Genomic DNA, 19,371 nt, shown 5'->3' with positions numbered 1-19,371 from the left:
GCTTATGTGGGTATTCATTGAAGAAAATTTCCGCAAAATACCTCGGAAGGGTGACAACACAATTCAAATGTTTTTATTGTTATAACACGTCGCATCTTGAACCTTTTGTGCAGACCGCAAAAGTAATTGCTTAACCTAATGACAATTATGTGTTAAGTGGTGGGCATTGTTTGTATCACACCCTAACGTCTCTGGGGTATCTTTATACTCGGATGCCTACTATTGCACTATATTTTTAAGTAAAGAAATTAAGTAAATGAAAGGCTAGTGATCCTAATCAAGAATATATGCCTAAAAATGCAATTACCAGTTAGCGAAAATTATTTGTATGATAATTAAAATAAAATCGAATCATACACAATTTAATATTTTAGATCCTTTATTAACAATACAAATAATATGGTATAGGTGTCAATAGCATCCATAAGACATAATTGAAGTAATGCACTAATCCAGCGGTGGCTTTTAATAAATTCTTTAATAACATATATTAATATATTGCACACATAATTATTAAAACTTTTTCTTTTTATTTGTGAAATAATTTAAATAAATTAAAGAAATCCCTTGCTTTTCTGCGCTCTTGTGGTACATTTAACAGCTCGCTTGCAAGTTTCAATTTTGTGTTTTTGTTCAGTGGTCCGAATAGAAACATGAGAGAATGCTATAGTCAAGTTCCCCGACTATCAGATACCCGTTACTCAGCTAGTATGAATGCGAACGCGAAATTTCATCTTTTTTCTGGGATATCGATAGATATTGGTAAATAAAATGAGAAAAAATTTAAAAAATTTTCAAAAGTGTGGGCGTGACAAAAAGTTTTTTGGGAAATCGATAGAAATTTAAACAACTAATAAAACTATCGAAAAGTTTTTTAAAAATGTTTTATAAAAAGTGTGAGCGTGGCAGCATTGCGATTCGTCCGTGTCTCTAGAATCTGTATGCTGAATATTCTGAGATCTCAACGTTCATACGGACAGACGGACATGGCCAGATTGACTCGGTTATTTATCCTGATTAAGAGTATATATACTTAATATATTCGGAAACGCTTCCTTCTGCGTGTTACATACTTTTCAACTATATTCAACTATACTTTTCAACTTTTACTCTACGACTAATGAATATAAAAATATGGAAACTAATGATGTCTGATTTACGGGTTTAAAGCCAAAAATCACTTGTTGGTTGTGTTTGATGTCCTAGCTCAGGGACTGAATCTTAAATACTGTTGTGCTTGCCTAGGCAAGATAAAATCGTCGGTCCAAGCGAATTCCTTGTTTTCGCAGGGAAAACTATCTGAGGCTAAATAATATTATTGTCGGCTTAAATTGGTCCGATCTTTACTCCTACCACATTATGGCGGATGCCATAAATATATTTTTATACCGCAATTAAGCTATTTTGTAACTCATGTGTTCTGATGTACTGTCCGTCAATAACTAACAAACCTTCTTGGTTTAATAAAGAGTTGACAAACCTAAGAAATGTCCAGAAAAATGTCCACACTTTTAAATAATTTAAAAATACCGGTACTCAGTCAATCCTTTCTAAATATTTAAGTTCTCGGTTAAATTGTACCGTGCTTAATTCTCAGTGTTACAAGAACTATTTAAACCGTTACCATTTACTAACCGTTACTATTAACCAAGTTTTATTTACCAGCCTTACTCTTACTCTTGCACTCTTAACAAAAGCTCGCTGCTTGACGATATTTAGCGAGTTAGGCCTGCCTATTGGATGCAAGCAATACCAGTGGAATCCAAGTCAATTATATCACCTTGTCATAACGCTTTTATGAAAGGCAGATCAATGAACCTTTGGGAGCTTACTTCTTTCGTAATACAGGGCTTCAAAAAAATTCTTCAAACAGATGTCATCCATCTACACTGACATTCGTAAAGCATTTGATTCTGTTAATAATTCTTTCTAGTAAGGAAAATTAGTTCACTAGGTTTCAATATTAATTTTCTGCTGTGTATGTTCAAAGTAGCACTCCCAAATTATCAACAGCTGTAAACACACTTCATTGTCAGATCCAACATTTGATCTCAGATAGAATATCGGCAGTCGAGTACTCGGCGCGCCAGGCGACTCACCCACCGCGCATCAAGCAGACAAGAATATTTATTTATCATCTTGTATCTAGTTCGTATAATAAACAAGCGATTAATATTAAAGCTTTGTACTTAATATCTTCTAAATTTCATTTTAAGTTATATGATTAGCAAGATGGGTCCTCTTAAAAACTATCTTTTTGTAATTTCCGAGTAACATCCGGTCTCACAAGGGAGCCGACTTTCCCGTAGTAATTAAACATTCGCGTGTAATTATGTATACAGACGATGTTAAATTATGCATCCAGTGAAAGGACATTTCTTGCCGTTTGGACTTACAATCCGATCTAGATGGCTTTTAAATATGGTGTCTTTATAACGTACTAAACCTAAATGGCTCCACGTGTAAAGTTATGACCTTTTGTCGTGTCTACACAATGCACGCGAATTACACTCTAAGTTGGTGTTCTTTGGACCATAAACTTGCATTTTCATTTTCATTTCGCTAGTCCGTCCGATTCTAGATTATGGATAACCTGTATGGACAATAGGCAGTTCGCTAGGACTGCATTGAATCGAAAAAACTTCTTACTGTTTACCTTGCGGCGCCCGAATTGGGATGCACGCCTTATATTAACTCCTTAACCCAGAAGACTACCTTCAATTAATTTAACTTCCCTAGCTAACAGTAGAACGATGATTTGAACAGTCTTTATTTGTAAGCTTATTCGTGGTGGAGTTAATAGTCCCTGGCTGTGCTAGTCCACTTAACTTCTCTGTCTATGAGTTACATGACCCCAACAGAGTATTATGTTTTGACTTTAATAAACTTTATACAATTATCTGTAATCCTGACTCTCTGCCGCTAACTAAATAGATCTTACTAATTTTTATATTATTCATAGCTGGAGTAAAACATAGTGGTGCACAAATATGGTGCATTTTCAAAAAGTTTACCTTTTCAGTCTAAATACAGTCTCTCCTAAGCCATTACAGTTTTTCAAAATTTGGATCCTGTTTATTTCTTGGTGTTGCATAAGTTTTGTGTAATGTTTAACTCACCTGCGTTGGGGTTAAGTGAATAAGACTAGCCAAGTGTTCTCGTTCTGGTGCTGAAAGATATCTCTGCTGCTTAAATCTTCTTTCAAGTTCATACACCTAAAATTGGTTAAACAAAACTAAAATTAATTTCCATTTAAAGGAAGTGACGAATATAAGCCAAGAGCCGGTAATATTCTGAGCATAACACATGTTTATATAGTGGTGTGCAAGCCGTCTCGGCCAAAGTTAAAAATAGACTAACCCAGCGCATATACCATGACAAACTTCATAAAGTGACAGTCATTGGTTGTTTGTGGCAATTTTCCAAAGGAAGCTTACACTCCGTGGAGGTTTCTAAAATATACATGCTTCTCTAACTTGCTAACTTTTATTGACGGTTATACATTGTATATGTACATACATAGATACATACATACATAGTATCTTAACAAATCTAGTATACACTTTAACTTTAAGAGTAATGGGTATACTTATGGTCAGATTGGTCAGAATATTGCTATCTGAATATGTCCGCCTGACTGTTCATTTCGAGATGAAATCGAGCTCAACATCGATAATTTTAGACTCGGGGTTTAGTTTGAAAAGAGAGTTGTGAGGGGGGACTAAGAAATAAGAGAGAGAAAATGGCAACAAGATCTTTTCTCGAAGTTATCGGAAAGCAATCGATGTTTGATCGATGTGTGTCGATTAAATTTTTTGCTGATCTTTTTGTCCAAAAAGTTAAGTTAAATGCATTGTAAAAAACGCGACGAACAATAGGGCCTTCTTTTTATTAAGTTCGAACTAGAAAAAACTCTTATTAACAACTGTAGCCTATTACAGTGGCGTACACCATTCATTATACCATTCCAATTTTATTATATTTATTAAATTCGTTACATATACCAAACAGTCCAAATAAATGAAAACTTTTGCCTTGTCCCGTTACTCAACTTTCGGGAGTCCTGGGAATATGTTTTAAAGTTTTATTTATTTATTGGTACGTTGTAGACAAAAGTTTTAAACTTATGTTACAATAGATATCGGTCATAGCTGCTGGGGCTTTCGGTCGAACTTCTTTAATATTTATTTAACTCACAACATTACTTACAATTATTTACAATATATTTGCAGATTTGCTTATTGTACTATGAAGGAATATTTACAGATTTGTTGCTCTATTTAGAAATTTAAGTAAATGTTGGATATTTCCAGATGTGGGGATTTTTAAATTGTCTGTAAGGTTTAAGTTGATTGATCTATGTGTTTGGAGAGCGATGCAATCGTCTAGGATGTGGGGAATTGACATGCGGGTATGCTCCGGTAGTCGAATTCGTAAGAATTTTACGATTTCGATTTGAAATCGCAAAATCGGTGATATGGTTTTCGAATGCTAACATTTTTTTGATTTGTTAAATGGCCGAAATAAATATAAATGCCTTTTTTTATACCACACCACCACCAGATCCTTCTGTCAATTAATTATTTTTAAAAAAAGGTCAGAAACCCCACCGCAGATTTGTCATACAAAATTTTTCCGTCGGCAACAAATTTTATAAATTTGGCATGGGGTCGATAAGTACGTCGCCAAAAGTTGTCGCGAACGTTGCCATACTGTTGTTGAAGCGAAAAATGCAGGTAAAAATACTTGTAAATTATTAAAGAATTCATTTATTTAGAAATAAAAGAGAAAAGTGTAGTTCGTAAATATTTATATTTAATTTAATAACTTAGATAGTCGAGGCGATGTGAAAGATTAAAACTGTAAAAAATGTGGCAGTTCTATTGTCTGAAAAACAGCTTTAACAGCAGATTTCTGATGAATGCAAAGAACAATTTCTGGTTACTACTGGCTTCAAAACAAGCAATTGCAAATATAAAAGGAATTTTTTACGTTGTTTGGTTTTGGCAAAGTAAATAAGTCAGTTGTTGAGAAAGAAAACATTCCGATAGCAAAAATTTTTGCAAAAGCGAGACCACCTTAAAACGAAATCAAAAGATTTTTCCAAAATCGAATTCAGAACAAATCCGATTACTGGAGCATGCCTTATGGTGTCATTGCAGAAACGGCATTGGCTGTTGATTGGCTGGGAGAATTGATGCTTATGGGTCAGTCTGGTGTATATTTTAAAGTTATATTTGGCATAGAGATAAAAGTTGGCAGGAAAAATAGTAAAATAAAAAAGAAAACAAAACATTTTCAAACGTGTGAAAGATGAATCACAAAATTGCGTGACTGTTGTGGCCGTTGGTATTATCTAAGTATTTTCTGGAATTCCTATGGCAGCTATGTTATATAGTGCTCCGATCCGACGTATTCCGTCATTCAGGTACCCTTAGATCTGAGTTAAGGTACTTACTACGTTGCACACCTCTAAATGAAATCACTAGATACTCTGGAATATTAAAAATAAAAGAAAGTCAGCATTTCACCTTGACAAGGAAGTTTTTGATAGTTTTCAAATTTGACGCTTGTGGACATTTTTTTGCATGTAGAAGTCTCTAAAACTGCATCCAACTTTTTGAAATCTCGATTTTCAGACAAACAAAAAAGGAATATAGATTAATAAATTTTACAAATCATTCGTATTAAAAAATTAAAATAATTAGATAGTATTTTTTTTTTGCAAAAGTGTAATAACTTCAAATCTTAAATGTACAGTCCGAGCATTTTGTATTACAAAAATGTTTGATTGCCATGCAACGACACTTGATGCTTTTAGGAAATTAACCCTTATAATACATTTTATTAAAAAAAGTGTACAACTGTGTTGCACAGCCTGCATTTGAGTACCTCTTGAAAGGTACCCTTAAATACGATTTTATATCAGTGTGTTTTTATTTGTTCAAATACTTATGTATGTGTATGCTTGCCAAACATCAGAAAGAAACGTACTGCATTGGCAAGCAAGTATTTGCTCAATTTAAATACAAAATCTTAATATTATTTGTATTGATTTAAGCCTCCAAGTCGTCAAGTAGATGGTAAATAAAAAATACATTTTTCATTATAACATTCCCAACATTTTAAAATGGTCTTTGTTTTGCTTTACCTTCAGTAAAATTGAGTGAAAACTATAACTACAAGTATGTACTTGTATGTACATACTTATATGTATATACTTATATGTATATACTTATATGTATATACTTATATGTATATACTTACATGTATATACTTATATGTATATACTTATATGTATATACTTACATGTATATACTTATATGTATATAATTATATGTATATAATTACTCGAGTTCCTCGAATAGCAGTTGCTTGGTTAGCGGGAATGTCGTGTAGGAAATTTCAATTTCAGTAATAAAATAGAAAAAAGCAAAAGGTGTCAGATACCCGTTACTCATTTTTTTCAAAATTGTGGGCGTGACTGTTTTTGACGGTTCGAGGCGTTAGAAGAGGCGTGGCTTAAGACAAACAATAAAACGAAAAAAATCAAAACTTTTTTCAGAATAGTGGGCGTGACAGATTTGGTAGACTTTTGGGTGTTAGAGTGGGCGTGGCAAAAAGTTTTTTGGAAAATCGATAGAAATTCACAAGAATAATAAAAATTTGGAAAAATACCAAAACATTTTGCAAAAGTGTTAGTGTGCCAGTATTGGGCGGGTAGTGGGAGTAAGAGTGGGCGTGGATAAAAGTTTTTTGTCAGATTGAAAAAAAATTTACAAGACTAATAAAAATATGAAAAAAACACAACATTTTGAGTGGTCGTTTCAAAATGTTGTTTGGCAAATCGAAATAAATTTACAAAACTGATAAAAATATGACAAAATTTCAAAACATTTAGCAAAAGTTTGGGCGTGGCAGTTTTGAGCGGCTTTTGGTCGTAAGTGTTAACGTGGCAAACAAATTTTTTTACTTAATATGTGAAATCGGGTCATGTTCCCCGACTATCACGTAGCCGGTACTCAGCTAGGGGAATTGCGAGTGCGAAAAAATTAAGAAAGAAGTTTTTAAGAATTTAAAGTCGTAGGATGAGTAGGAAGAGGAAATATTATAAAATATGAATATAAATTTTAATTTAAAACATCAATTTTAAAGAAAAGGAAATACATTTTAAAAAATATAATATACTTACTTATCGACCTCGTACTTATCGACCCTTGAAAATATTTTTTGCCGATGGCAAAATGTTCTGAGCTGGTCAGAAAGGTCTGGTCCTCAGGTGGTCTGAGGTCAGAAATATTCTTATTTTTTTTTATTATTTTAAATAACTAAGTGACAGAAGGATCTTGTGGTTGTGTAGAATAAACATCAATAGACTATTGAGTAAATAAATTCTGATTTATATAAAAAAAGGCATTTATATTTTATTATGGCCAGACAAAAGTGTCCATTTAACAAATCAAAAAAATGTTACGCATTCGAAAACCATATCACCGATTTTGCGATTTCAAATCGAAATCGTAAAATTCTTACGAATTCGACTACCGGAGCATACCCGCATGTCAATTCCCCACATCCTAGACGATTGCATCGCTCTCCAAACACATAGATCAATCAACTTAAACCTTACAGACAATTTAAAAATCCCCACATCTGGAAATATCCAACATTTACTTAAATTTCTAAATAGAGCAACAAATCTGTAAATATTCCTTCATAGTACAATAAGCAAATCTGCAAATATATTGTAAATAATTGTAAGTAATGTTGTGAGTTAAATAAATATTAAAGAAGTTCGACCGAAAGTCCCAGCAGCTATGACCGATATCTATTGTAACATAAGTTTAAAACTTTTGTCTACAACGTACCAATAAAAAAATAAAACTTTAAAACATATTCCCAGTTTAAAATGTATCCCCCAGGTCGAGGATATCGTTTTCTTTTATTTTGCCTGTCGCAAGTTGACTTCTTTCCATTCGGTAAATATTTTTTTAAGTAGCAAACTAAGGATGTAAGTACCAACCTGGGCTTGTGTAAACAAAACTCTTCGCTTTCTTCTTTGGGCTAAAGGAAACTGTAGCGGTTTTGTATCGCTTACACTGCAAGCTGCTAGTCCACTCATATTTCCCATATGGCTCATTGTTCCACTGGCTGATGAACTCATTAGACGTGATACTGAAATATTTTGAAATAATGCTAATTTGTTTATTTCCATTTATTTATTTATTTATTATTTAAAAAGATAAAGAGAAGACACCCAGAAGATACCCAGCTAAATGAAGGAAAATGCAGGATATTTTTAAAACTGAGAGGCTACTTTGTGTATAAAAGGGCGCTCATGTCCTTATCACAATGTTATGACTTAAATGATTACTCATTATATATTTATTTCTTTTCTATAGTCGAGTTCCCCGACTATCAGATACCCGTTAATCATCTAGTGTGAATGCAAACGCGAAATTTCCTCATTTTTCTGGGATATCGATTGATATTGTGGAATAAGATGAGAAAAAGATTAAAAATGGTACCAAAGTGTGTGCGGGATCAGTTTTTTATGCGGCTTTAGAGCGTCGTTAGAGTGAGCGTGGAAACAAGTTTTTTTTGGCAAATCAATAGAAATTTAGAAGACTTATAATATTATGAAAAAATATACAAAAATTTTTAAAAAGTGTGGGCATAACAGTTTTGGACGGTTTAAGGTGGGTGTGGCAAAAAGGGTTTTGGTGAAGATTTTTACAAAACTAATAAAAATGTGAAAAAATATTATCACATTTTGCAAAAGTGTGGGCGTGGCAGTTTTGTGCTGCTTGTGGTCGTGAGGATGGGCGTGACAACATGGGTCAACACACCCTGCGTCTTTGCCTAAAGAATTTGTATTTTTTGTTTAATCTCAACCTTCTAGCTTTTATAGTTTCTGAGATATCGACGTTCATACGGACAGATGGACAGACGGACATGGCTAGATCGATTCGGCTATTGATCCTGATCAAGAATATATATACTTTATATGGTCGCTCTGGCTCTTCTACCTGTTACATACTTTTCAGCGAATCTGGTATACACTTTTACTCTTCGAGTTATACCCGTTAATAAGAGAATACGCTATAATCGAGTTTCAGTTTCTTTCTTTCCGACTTTCCGTTTCTCCGCTAGTGGGAGTCTAAACAAGAAATTTCAACATATTTTGGCATATCGATAGGAATTGGCCACAAATTACAAAATGGGAAACAACAAAATTTCAATAGGAAGGGTGCAGGAGTTTTGTCGATGTGGGCATTAGAGTGGGCGTGGCAACGATCTGAAACCAACTTGCATATCGTGGACGTCGCTATCACATTTGTCACAGTGGAACTTTAAAAAGCCTTGATATGGTAGTATCAATTCTCTTTTATTTGTTTTGTGTTTGTAACATAAACTGAAAAATTAACAAACGCATATTTTTTCATTGAAAATGAAAAATATACAATAAAATGTATGAAATATGGTTATTTTTTGAATTGGCATAACTCTTCTGACAAGACTAAAATACAAAAACAAAAATTTAAATAAATCTGGAGATAAGAAGAATTAAAACAGCTTATAAAATGTCACAATTGGCATAAATAAAGTTTTGTAGTCGGACTGAATCCACCAACTGTTCTTAGATGTTCTCAATATTATTTAAAGCTGGCCTTAAGGTGTCCAGATTAAAAAGGTACCGATAACATCGTGGGTTATTTTGCGGGTCTTGTGGAATGAAGCCTAATAAGAAGCTAAATAAATGACTACCCGATCAGCCTATCTCAAGAAGTCAATGCATTTTCGTTTGGGGTCGTCAAATATTGTCATTGGTTCAGTTGATCCCAGCCGGAGATCGGGAGCAAGTCATTCAAGGCCCACAAGCCGCCAAAAACATTCACACCCACACTTTTGAAAAGGGTTTTGAAATTTTGTTACATTTATATTCGACTTTCTATCGATTTGAAATTTTTATTTTCTTTCTCATTTCATCCCCTATTACTCTGTCATCAGCTGGGTATATGATTGTGGGGAACTGGACTATAGCTCTCTCTCTTGTTTGCATTTGAATATTAATCGCCAAAATCCAAAAACTTCTCTCTTCCCGTTTTATTATTTGTCTTGCAAATTCCTATATTCCTACACCTGTGAAACTTATTCTATTGTTATGCAAACAAAATAATAGAAATTTTTTCAGCGGGTATATTCCACAATATATGATTATTAATATTTTTTGTGGATGCTGTTACCCTTTTCATATATGTACATATATATATATGAATATATAGTAATCGCTATCAAACACTTTCCTGGTGCGCGTTGTCATCACAAGAACTGCCTTCCACAGTGATGAGATGTTAATCAAATTGATTATAATACAACTGTTAAGAGGCCATCGAGATGATCCTGATAGTAAAACGGATGAAGTATTAAGAGATGCAACAGTCGTTGCAGAGACAATTTGGTTGGAGGGGGATATGTCATCACTTCCTCGTATATTTGGCAAGCAATGTCACAGAAATAACCATCCAGCTGAAAATAGCTCACAGTATTGGAGGAGGTCATTGATTATTCCGAACTTGGACTCGATAATCGGTATTCCGATGAAAATAATGTATCATTTTCTTTGTTCTATTTACATCCGGCAAAAATGCAAACAGACAAACAAACAAACAGTCAACAGACTCACTTATAATTTCGCAGTTTTACAATTTACCCAGCCTTAAAAATAAAATTGAGCTTTGGCAACAAATGCGGCGCTGTAAGGAAACAAATGTATCTGAGATGACTGTTCTTGATTCGATTCAGCCCGCAAATGAATTCTATCCCGATATTCAAAAAGCTCTGAAGATTTTAATCGCTTTACCGTGTACAACTTGTTCAGTTGAGCGATCATTTAGCAGCTTAAGACGTATAAAGACTTGGCTGCGAAGTACAATGGTAGAAAGTCGTCTTAATGGGCTGGCTTTGATGAGTGTTCACCGACGACTAATTATGGACGATTTGGATGAATTCAATAACAAAGTTTTTAAAGAATTTAGTAAAAACCCCAGAAAGTTGTGTTATTCTTAAGCTTTGTTTCATTAAAAAGAAAAATTGTAGTTTAAAAAACTTATTTGTTTTGTATTTACCCTTCACTCAAAAAGTGAATATTTAGTTAGGAGGTGTCGCAGACCCGACGTTGCCTATACTTATTTGCACAGATGCCAAATATACCATAAAGCTGTTATATTCGAAAATATCTTAACCAAAATAAGTCTCATGAAATCGGGTTATACAACCGCGATATAGGCAACGAAACTTTTATATAAAGAGAAGGAAGTTAAGGGTATCCGCTCGTGGTAGTCGAGGACCACTTTCCCACATTTTTAAAATTATAATTCTACTATGGCTGACGGCCTGGCGACGCCCTTGTAATCAATCCCTATTTTTAACAACAGTTATGTAAAGTGAAGTGTTCTGCACCGCCTTACAACCTTCTGACTAAAATCCATATACCCTCTGCATGGGTATACTAAACTTTTGCACAATATATTTCCAATTATATGGGCCTTTTCACATCTGCCTGCGTAATTCCTTGCAGCAAACCATAAAATGCCAAATGAAATCGAAATTGACAAAGAATATGTTTATGTATATGTATATGTATGTATGAGATTTTGCAATATAATACAATGACGTAATAATACGTCACACCCGCAATGCAATGGAAAGATTCATAACTGCCTAACCTAGTACTTCATAAATAATTGTTTTGTATTTGAAGCCCTGAACTAAGAGTAAATTATTCAGAGATATAACGGTTTAATATATTATTTTCTTAAAACAAATTTAAAAGTGAAAGTTTTAGAAGCTGTCTCTTTTTTTTTTAATATTATTATGCAACTAATTAGCATTTCATATTCATTATTTATATAAAAACCTCTTTCAATCTTAACAAGAGTACATCCTTTTATAATTTATTTAATATTTTATTTAAAAAATATGCCAAACACATTTTGGCAACGCCCACAACTGCCCTAAACTGTAAGGTCCTTTGTTTTGTAAATTGTTTTGATTTTATCCATTTTATATGTTATACAAAAAATTTAAACAATTTTCCTTCAAGCTGATGAAGAGTGTAACTAGGAGGGTTATACTCTACTTCAGGTAAAAAGGCGATCGGAAAAAGCAATTGAATTTAAAATTATTTCGTTGTCATTGTTTACTTAAGAAATGGAAAGATGATTGTTGATTTTGCCTTTATGACCCTACTCCCAAAGAGGTTATTATTCTTGAATGGTATATAAACACAAATAACCTTATTTGGATGTGTGTATGAATATTTTTTGTATAGATCTCTGTAAATATATTTATAATTGTGTATATAGGTGTAAAAGCGATTCCAAGGAAAAATAAAATTCACTTCATCTACTTAAGATTTTCATGACCAACGCGTAAACCTTGATTTACCCGTTTACATTCCTTTTAAGATAGTATGCTGTATACGATGACTCAAAACATATTAGTTTTCTTACACCCATGCAGAAGCCCTTGTTACAACCATTTCATGCATTTCATTTTTAACCGGTGTCCATTTCATATTTTCGTAGTCCCTCAATGAAGTATAAGCACGTCAAATATTCCTTCCTAACACGTTAAAAAACAGTAAAGCACAAGCACAAATATTTTTAAAAACAATTTTGGTGTTAATTTTGTTGCAGTCAGATCATTCAAAAGGTACTTTCGCCCAATAAGACGATAATACCATACAAAAAACAAAGTTGAAATTTTTAATTTCAAAATTTTTTCCATTAAACCTATGAGTCATACCGCGCCGACATACCGCCCAAAGCTACCACTTTTGAGGAATGTTTGTACCATGTTACTCGTAGATTAAAAGGGTATTCTTGATTTTTTGAAAAACAGGTAGAAGTAAGCGTTTCCAACCCTTTATGTATATATATTCTTAGTCAAAATTAATAACAGAGTCGATCTGGCCACGTCCGTGAATATGATCGCTGCCAAATAAATCTGTAATCTGCGTCTTTTATATTAACATTGAATCTTTTATATTTTTTAAGGCTTTTACATTCATACCTATGGACGGCCATATATATATATATATATATATATATATATGTATAAATATAGACAATATATATAATATATATATGTATATATATAGACAATACATATATGTATATATATATATATATTTAGACAATATATACACATATATATATATAGTATCATTAAACATATATATATATATTATATATATATATGTCTATATATATATATATATATTGGTCAGAAGCAGGGCCTATTCACTGTTATTGAAAAAATATATTGTTATCTAAAATAATTACTATAATTTTGATAGCTAAATATAAAAGATTTTCAAACAGAGGAAATATAACTTTCTGGTTCTAGATCGTAAGAAAACTAACTGATCTGTAATCAGCTATCGGTTATCTTAAATTGAAGGAACCTGGTCTTAGTCTCAAAATCATTTTATGTGTAATAAAATTATCGGCTATGTGAATCCATAGAACTTTTAGTAAATTGTCCCATACTTACTTGCAAATCTTGGGTCGTTAGCTGTTGATCCGTACCATGATGCGGAATTTCTCATGTCAGTGTAGTGACCAGCCAGAGAGAGGTTATCGGTAGGTCCACAATAGGTCTGAACACCTGGGCTATGATATAGGGTTCCCATAGCGTACGGATTCGCCATAGTTGATGTAGTTAGTGTTCCAGGAGAATTAATACTGCTGCTACTAGAGTTTGACCTGAAAGCAGTTTACAGTATTTTGTATTCTCTGAAATTAGCTGTCTACTAAGATGTAGTATCATTGAACATATTTCGATTTATTTTTTTAAATATTACTGCACTGAATTAAATACTATTTGGACAGTATTACAGTTTTGTTACTATATAAACTTGTTAGTATATGATTAGAAATTATATCTTAACTCAAATTCTTTTTATTACCGCTACTCGTCGAATGAAAGGTTAAATTGCATTCGTTAAAAGGTAAGTAATAAGTAAATAGATGAGCTTATGATTCAACAAGGTATATATTCTTGATTAGGATCTAGGACTAACACTTCCACTGTCTATCCGTTAGTTTGAATGCCGATATCTTGAAAACTATAAAAGCTAATAAGTTAAGACTGGACGTGACGCATATGCTGCCCAAGTTTATTTCAGAACGTAGCCAGCCATGCATTCTTAAAGAAAACTTTTAAAAAATGTTTTGATATTTTTCCGTTTTGTTATAAGTCGTCCAAAAAATGAGTAAGTAAAACAAAATAATTTGTTTACTCGTCACTCTTGCAGTAAAGGGGAATATTTGAATCAAAGAAATGTATGTAACGTGTAACCAGGATGCAGAATAAACGTTGCAAAAATGTTTTTGGTATACCCCTAGATATAAGCAAAACAAATAATAAAACGAAAAAAAATCTAAACTTTCAAAAGAGTGCCGTGGCAACGTTCTGAAACACACTTTCGCACTGTAGACGTCACTAAAATCTACATGTCTAGTCTCAACGTTCTAGCTTTAATGTTTTTCGAGATCTCGAAGTTCAGACTTGGCTATTGATTCTGATTAAGAATTACACACTTTATAGGATTGGAGACGCTTCGCTCTAACTTTTCAACAAAACTAGTATAGTATCTTAAAATATAGAGAACAGATTCTTCTTTAATTGCTCCGTTGAGTTCAACAGGAAAATGTTAGTCTTTGTTATTTTAAACGTATTAGAATAATAATTCGGTCGTTTAAATATATACACAAAGTTTTATTATTATAAAAACACCTATAGCTTTCGGTATGAAAATGTGATAAATGTCGTCACCCAAAAACTTAGTAAAGTAATAACAAGGAATTCTGGGTCCTAAGGAGGCCAGAGTAGGCTAATTAATTATACTAATAAGTCCAAATAGGAACCTTTTGCAGTAAAGGTAAACTTGTTTTCAAGCAAATTTGTACCTTAGTAGTAGTATATTATTTTTAAAAATTTTAATTTTAAATGAAGAAGTTATTGCTTAAGACTGTCTAACCCCCTGCTCTACTGCCTGTATAGCTACGACATGCCGCAGCCGGATGTAAGCCTTTACAGGAAATCTATGCTGGCCACATTTGCCGATGACGTGTGCGTCACCTACAGGTCCCGATGCGAGCACGACGCAGCCGATGGTATCCAGGACTTTGCATACCGGTTCTCGGAATGGGCAAGACGTTGGAACATTGGCATCAATAGCACTAAATCCAACAACTTCTGCTTTACTTTAAAGCGGAGAACGCCACCGCCCGTCTACATCGAGGAAGCCCCCGTACCACAGCCGAACGCAGCAAAGTACCTTGGAGTGCTTCTGGATCGAAGACTCACATTTTCCAAGCATGTGACCGACATCAGAACGCGCCTACGTGCTAAGGTGGCGAAGCACTACTGGCTACTTTGTTCGCGCAGTAAATTGTCGCTATCCAACAAGCTGACAATTTACAAACAGATCTTAGCACCAAACTGGAAGTATGGGTGCCAGATCTGGGGCTTGGCATGCGATAGCCAAATCAAAAGAATCCAGGCTATTCAAAATAAGGTAGCAAGACTCATCACCGGATGCGAGTGGTTTGTTCGAAACACCACCCTGCACAGAGACCTGAAACTCGCAACGGTATTTGACGAAATAAACAAGCACTCGAGCAGATAACATGACAGGCTGCAGCGCCACAGAAATCGACTGGCCAGCGCCCTAAACAGATCTCGCCCACCAAGGAGGCTCAATAGAAGGCAACCGAGGGATCTCATTACCCGATCTCCTTTGACAAGGGTCCGCAGAAGCCGACGTTTGTCTTAAATCCTATTTGTTATATGTGATTGTTATGTAATTGTAGAAACTACTGTAAATTTGAAAAAGCTAACTATTGTTAGCCGGCGAGCCCAAATGGGCTGAATTAATAGATAAGAAGGACACAAAGGGGCTTCAAGACTTCCCCATATGCCTTAATAAATAAATTAATAAAAAAAAAAAAAAGACTGTCTAATGTTTTATTAATATGTCTCAGGTTTAATATTGGTGACACAACGCAATACAACAATTAAATTGATGGACGCAGAATGGTGCGTATTATTGTTTTAGTACGAATAATTCTTAAGAAAATATGTATTCCACATATTCATATTATGTCTCAATCAAAAATTCTACATAAAGGGAAAACAATTTTATTTAATTATTAATCTGTAACATTTTACGCGTAGAGTAAAAGCGTATACTAGATTCGTTGGACAGCATATCACCGAATGAAAGTTGGATCCTAGAGACGCCGACGTAGGTAAGTTTATTTGAGAATATTTCTACGTCCATCATAGCGTCCATAAACCACCCACAACGGTCACTTTAAAACAGTCTGTGTTTCCCAATATTTTGATATGAATATAAATATAATATATATGATATATAAAATATATGATATAAATATGTAGATGTAACGATCTGCTTATATTTACCGAAACGGAGATGGTGGATTTCCGTTCAGTTCCAGTTTGCGATACGATTCTTCAATTGGACTTAAGATATCGGTCACGCTAAAGGGTGTTGAGTGATTACTATTAAATAAAGTACTCTGATGCTGACTATGCAGATTTTGGAGGTGGTGAATACTAGAAAGGTTGTGGTGGTGATGTGCAACCGCTGCCGCGGCTGCTGTAGATACGGTATTTTGTGTCGATGTTTCGTTTGTATTTAATTTAGTAGAAGTATCCACTTGATGGTGCTGGGAAATGGCCGTATGTATAAGTATGTCCTTTGGAGATAAACTCATAACCAAATCTTCTTCATTTGGCGCGGTTACAAAATATTGATCTCTATTGATTTGTAGTTCTCTATAAGACTTTCTTTCAATTCTTGTTGTGTAAGCAAGGCCGTGCGATGACATGCGTAACAATTGTTTTACAAGTTGGTAGAAGGCTTTTACCGCTAAAATACAAAAAAATACATTAATACCATTTTTCATCAATTTACTAACTTTTTTATTTATTTCTCTTAGGATATTCCACTGACACACAAAAAAACAAGAGAGCATGCTGTAGTCGAGTTCCCCGACTATCAGATGCCCGTTACTCGGCTATTGTGAATGCGAACGCGAAATTTCTTCATTTTTCTGGGATATCGATATCGATAGATATTGTTGAATTAAATGAGAAAAAGTTTTGTTCCAAGGTGTGTGCGGGATCAGTTTTTTATGCGGCTTTAGAGCGTCGTTAGAGTGAGCGTGGAAACGAGTTTTTTTGGCAAATCAATAGAAATTTACAAGACTAATAATATTATGAAAAAATATCCAACAATTTTTCAAAAATGTGGGCATGGCAGTTTTGGGCGGTTTAAGGTGGGTGTGGCAAAAAATGTTTTGGAAAAGATTTTTACAAGACTAATAAAAATGTGAAAAAACATCAACACATCAAGTGTGGGCGTGGCAGTTTTGTGCGGTGTCAACAATGCTGAATCTCAACCTTTTATAGCTCCTGCGGGCTTGACATCCATACGGACAGACGGACATGGCTAGATCGACTCGGCTGTTGATCCTGATCAAGAATATATATAATTAGAGTCGGAAACGCTTTCTTCTGCCTGTTACATATTTTTTAACGAATCTAGTATACCTTTTTACTCTACGAGTAACGGGTATAAATATAATTCTCTTTTCGAAAGTAGAAAATGTTCGACATCAAATCTTAAATATAAATAAGGCCTTCGCCGAGTTACAGATATATTGTTGCTAAATAAAGTATCAGCCATGTCAACATAGCAGATGGTATACATATATTAATATTAGCCAGTATTCAGGAAGCCAAAGTTCAAGATTTAAGAACGGCTTAAAAAGGATACAAATAAAAAAAACCAAAAAAACTAATAAGCCCCGAAACGGAACACGTTTTAAGCGTATAAAGGAAACGTTTGACAAAAAATCATTTTATATCATTAGTTTACTGGTGCTAGAGTTATCTGCTGAGACTACATGCTTAATTAAAAGTCGAACTTAAAACTACGACACAAAGATTAACGGGCTAATAATTAGTAATAGCATCAAGCTTATTTATTTGAAAAATTACACAATAGTACAAATATATGAAAATAATTGAACCTAGAAGTAAAGTGTTTTTTTTTTAATCTATTGTATTAATGTTGGGCTTATACATATAATCTTAATATGCCCAACATATTCGATAAGCTACATATATGTTTTGATGTTTCCCAATAAAATTGCTGTGAAATGTTTTTAAGTTATTGAAAAATTATTGACTTATTTAAGGAAAACACTATATGAACACAATAAAATCTGATTTTCAGATGATTAAATTTATGGACATATGTATATATCGTCATAGAATAAATAGATTTCATGAGACACGATATAATTTGTAGAGCCTGAATCTTGTATATAATAATTTGTTGTTCTCTAATGATTTTTTAGTAATTAGATTTCACTCACTCAATTTTATTTCTTTTTATGCACCTTAATTTCCTAAAACAAAGTGATATTAAATTTTATTCGGAAGATTGTTAACAGAGATGTACTTTAAAAGACGATTTATTCACGATATTTGTATTGCCAAATCACATAGAATATGCAAAATCTGATTCTTGTTTCTTTAGCACAATATAAGTATGTATGTAAATTACAACACATAGAAGCTCACGTCAGTGAATTTATTATGAATATCCACTCGACACGATTCCGTCAAATGAAATAAGAGGTCTGAACAGTACTGACGAGTACTCCTCAGATGGCTTCTGGATAGCCCTCGAATAAGTTTTTCCTATTAACGATGACTTTGTGCTGTGTTTGGTACTGGCTACATACTTGGGTGAATAAAACAAACAGAAAATATTGCTTATTCATTTTACTTCAGACAGCCAATACCAGCTCTAGAAATAAAAGGGGCTGATCCGACAGCAAGCGCTCTGAAAGGTCACTGCTGCTTGCTACTATCTTCGTTTCACGATGTAGGTCTTGTTTCATTCGCACTCCAACCCAAAGGAAAATGAAATGAGCCGAAAAGGGACGGACATAGCTTTCGTTTATCGTTAAATTCTCAGGTACGTGTTAAAATTGTGAGCCGAATCGGGCAGGCAGCCAATGGCATTGTCGTTCACAATCCTACCCCCGATGCAAACATTCTAGAAAGGCAGCAAATTCCAATTGAATTAATTTTACTGTCACTGCAATCAAGAAAAAATGTTAGCTTAGCTTATATTTCCCACAATTTTACAAAGAGTCGTACTGAAAACGGCCAAAGGGATAATGTGGTTTTGCATTTCGGATGGGTTTAGCTTTAGCTTACGACTGTGAAATACAACTATAATTAGATATAAAACCATAT

The 19,371-nt window shown here is 33.8% G+C and overlaps 1 protein-coding gene across 8 annotated transcripts in view; it reads right to left on the bottom strand.

Annotated features, from left to right (window-relative positions):
• LOC6620502 (homeobox protein Nkx-2.1) overlaps nt 1-18,763 on the bottom strand; it is a 33,610-nt gene extending 14,847 nt beyond the window's left edge. The window contains exons 1-6 of one of the 8 annotated variants that reach the window (XM_032718952.1): nt 18,566-18,762; nt 18,480-18,512; nt 16,498-16,966; nt 13,561-13,772; nt 8,024-8,175; nt 3,120-3,215 (exon numbers count right to left, since the gene is read on the bottom strand). In XM_032718952.1, coding sequence (XP_032574843.1) covers nt 3,120-3,215; nt 8,024-8,175; nt 13,561-13,772; nt 16,498-16,925 — 888 coding nt within the window. In that variant the 5' untranslated portion in view covers nt 16,926-16,966; nt 18,480-18,512; nt 18,566-18,762. Of the gene's footprint in view, nt 1-3,119; nt 3,216-8,023; nt 8,176-13,560; nt 13,773-16,497; nt 16,967-18,479 lie in introns of all 8 variants that reach the window. The other 7 variants (XM_032718955.1, XM_032718957.1, XM_032718951.1 and 4 more) reach the window with 7 other exon arrangements.
• Nucleotides 18,764-19,371: the final 608 nt, after the last annotated feature.

Source organism: Drosophila sechellia, chromosome 3L (genome assembly GCF_004382195.2).
Source record: "Drosophila sechellia strain sech25 chromosome 3L, ASM438219v1, whole genome shotgun sequence".
Taxonomy (NCBI): domain Eukaryota; kingdom Metazoa; phylum Arthropoda; class Insecta; order Diptera; family Drosophilidae; genus Drosophila; species Drosophila sechellia.
Note: the sequence above shows the minus strand (reverse complement) of the source record. Positions and strands in the feature narration are given on the sequence as shown.